Genomic DNA, 1,324 nt, shown 5'->3' with positions numbered 1-1,324 from the left:
ATCAGAGCACCCCGTGTTTGGTGGAACAGACTTCAACCAGGGTCCCCGGAATTCTTCAGATCGCTGGCAGGGTTTCTTAGTCTGAGTCATCTTCAGGTTCTTGTCACACTTTCTTCTTTTTCATAGGCGCCATTTTGTTTGATTTTTTTACCCCCTGAAGGAACGCAGCACCCCTCTAAACTCAGTACTTGTCAACAGAAAGGGGAGCCAACCATTCGTGGCCCTCCTCTCTTCCCACTTGCGTGGTTCCAGGTCTCTGCTGGGTCTCTTGCTGAAGGCCAGGCAAACATGGACAGCCAGTCTAATCCCGAATTTTCAGCAGGAAAATGTCTACCCCTAACATCTGATTCTCAGGGATGCTAAACAAACACAGGACAAAGAAGTACATGTGTTAATGTACCTGGCCACAGCTATTCTACGAACTGTTCTCTGCTGTGAAGGACTTTGTCTTTCGTATAGGGTACACTCTATTGCCACCTGCTTTTCCCCTGCCTTTTGCCTACTTTTGGGAGACTGTGGTGGCGGCAGAAAATGACCTGGGAAAGTGGCGATGGCAGAAGAAGCAGATGCAGATTTGATGCTCTTCAAGCAACATGTGCAGACGACCAAGAAAGAGGAAGAAGACTAGAAGGAAATTAGGAAAATGTTTTTGGTAGTGAATAGTTTGAAATTATACTCTTAAAATACCTTTATGAATTCAACCTAGCATCAGCATCATCTAAATTATTTTATTATATTGATTATATTATGGAAGCTTAAAAATTCTAGCTTGTTATTCAATGCAAAACAAACTGACAACCACCACCAAGGATGAGTCCAAGTTACCTGAGAATATGAGTCACAAGCAACATCTGAAGAACAAGGAATGGATATGAGAAGCTTTCTCGCAGAGGGGGTGTCCACATCACACGGGTACACTGGAAAAAAAAATCACAGTTATGGTGTATTTGCTACATTTGTTAAGTAAGACATACCAAGTGAAAGCTACTTATAAGTACAAAGAGAAGGTTTTTTTTCCCCACACATAAATTGAAATGGTGTGGTATAAAACAAGCTACTAGGTTTTCCATCAACAGCAAAACTGGGAAGTGAGAACCATTACTGAGAGGGAGACACATATGGCATAAGATAGTGTGAGATATTAACATCATGAATTGTCAACAACCGAGTACCAAAAAACCTCAACTATAGCCTAAAAGAAACGTGGGGAAAGCACCAGCTAGAAAACATTCTGCCAAAATTAAAAACATTTCACTTAAATTGGTTGTGTAAATTGACTACAGTTTGTCTTCTTTTGCATGAATTTCAGCAAAACTGTCCATAA

The 1,324-nt window shown here is 41.0% G+C and overlaps 1 protein-coding gene across 1 annotated transcript in view; it reads right to left on the bottom strand.

Moving 5' to 3' along the window:
- Positions 1-1,324, bottom strand: part of DPY19L1 (dpy-19 like C-mannosyltransferase 1) — an 85,046-nt gene that overhangs the window by 44,800 nt on the left and 38,922 nt on the right. The window contains exon 8 of the mRNA XM_019655700.1: positions 826-917. Within this exon, the coding sequence (XP_019511245.1) occupies positions 826-917 (92 nt within the window). The remainder of the gene's footprint in view (positions 1-825; positions 918-1,324) is intronic.

Source organism: Hipposideros armiger, unplaced genomic scaffold (assembly GCF_001890085.2).
Source record: "Hipposideros armiger isolate ML-2016 unplaced genomic scaffold, ASM189008v1 scaffold_244, whole genome shotgun sequence".
Lineage (NCBI taxonomy): Eukaryota > Metazoa > Chordata > Mammalia > Chiroptera > Hipposideridae > Hipposideros > Hipposideros armiger.
Note: the sequence above shows the minus strand (reverse complement) of the source record. Positions and strands in the feature narration are given on the sequence as shown.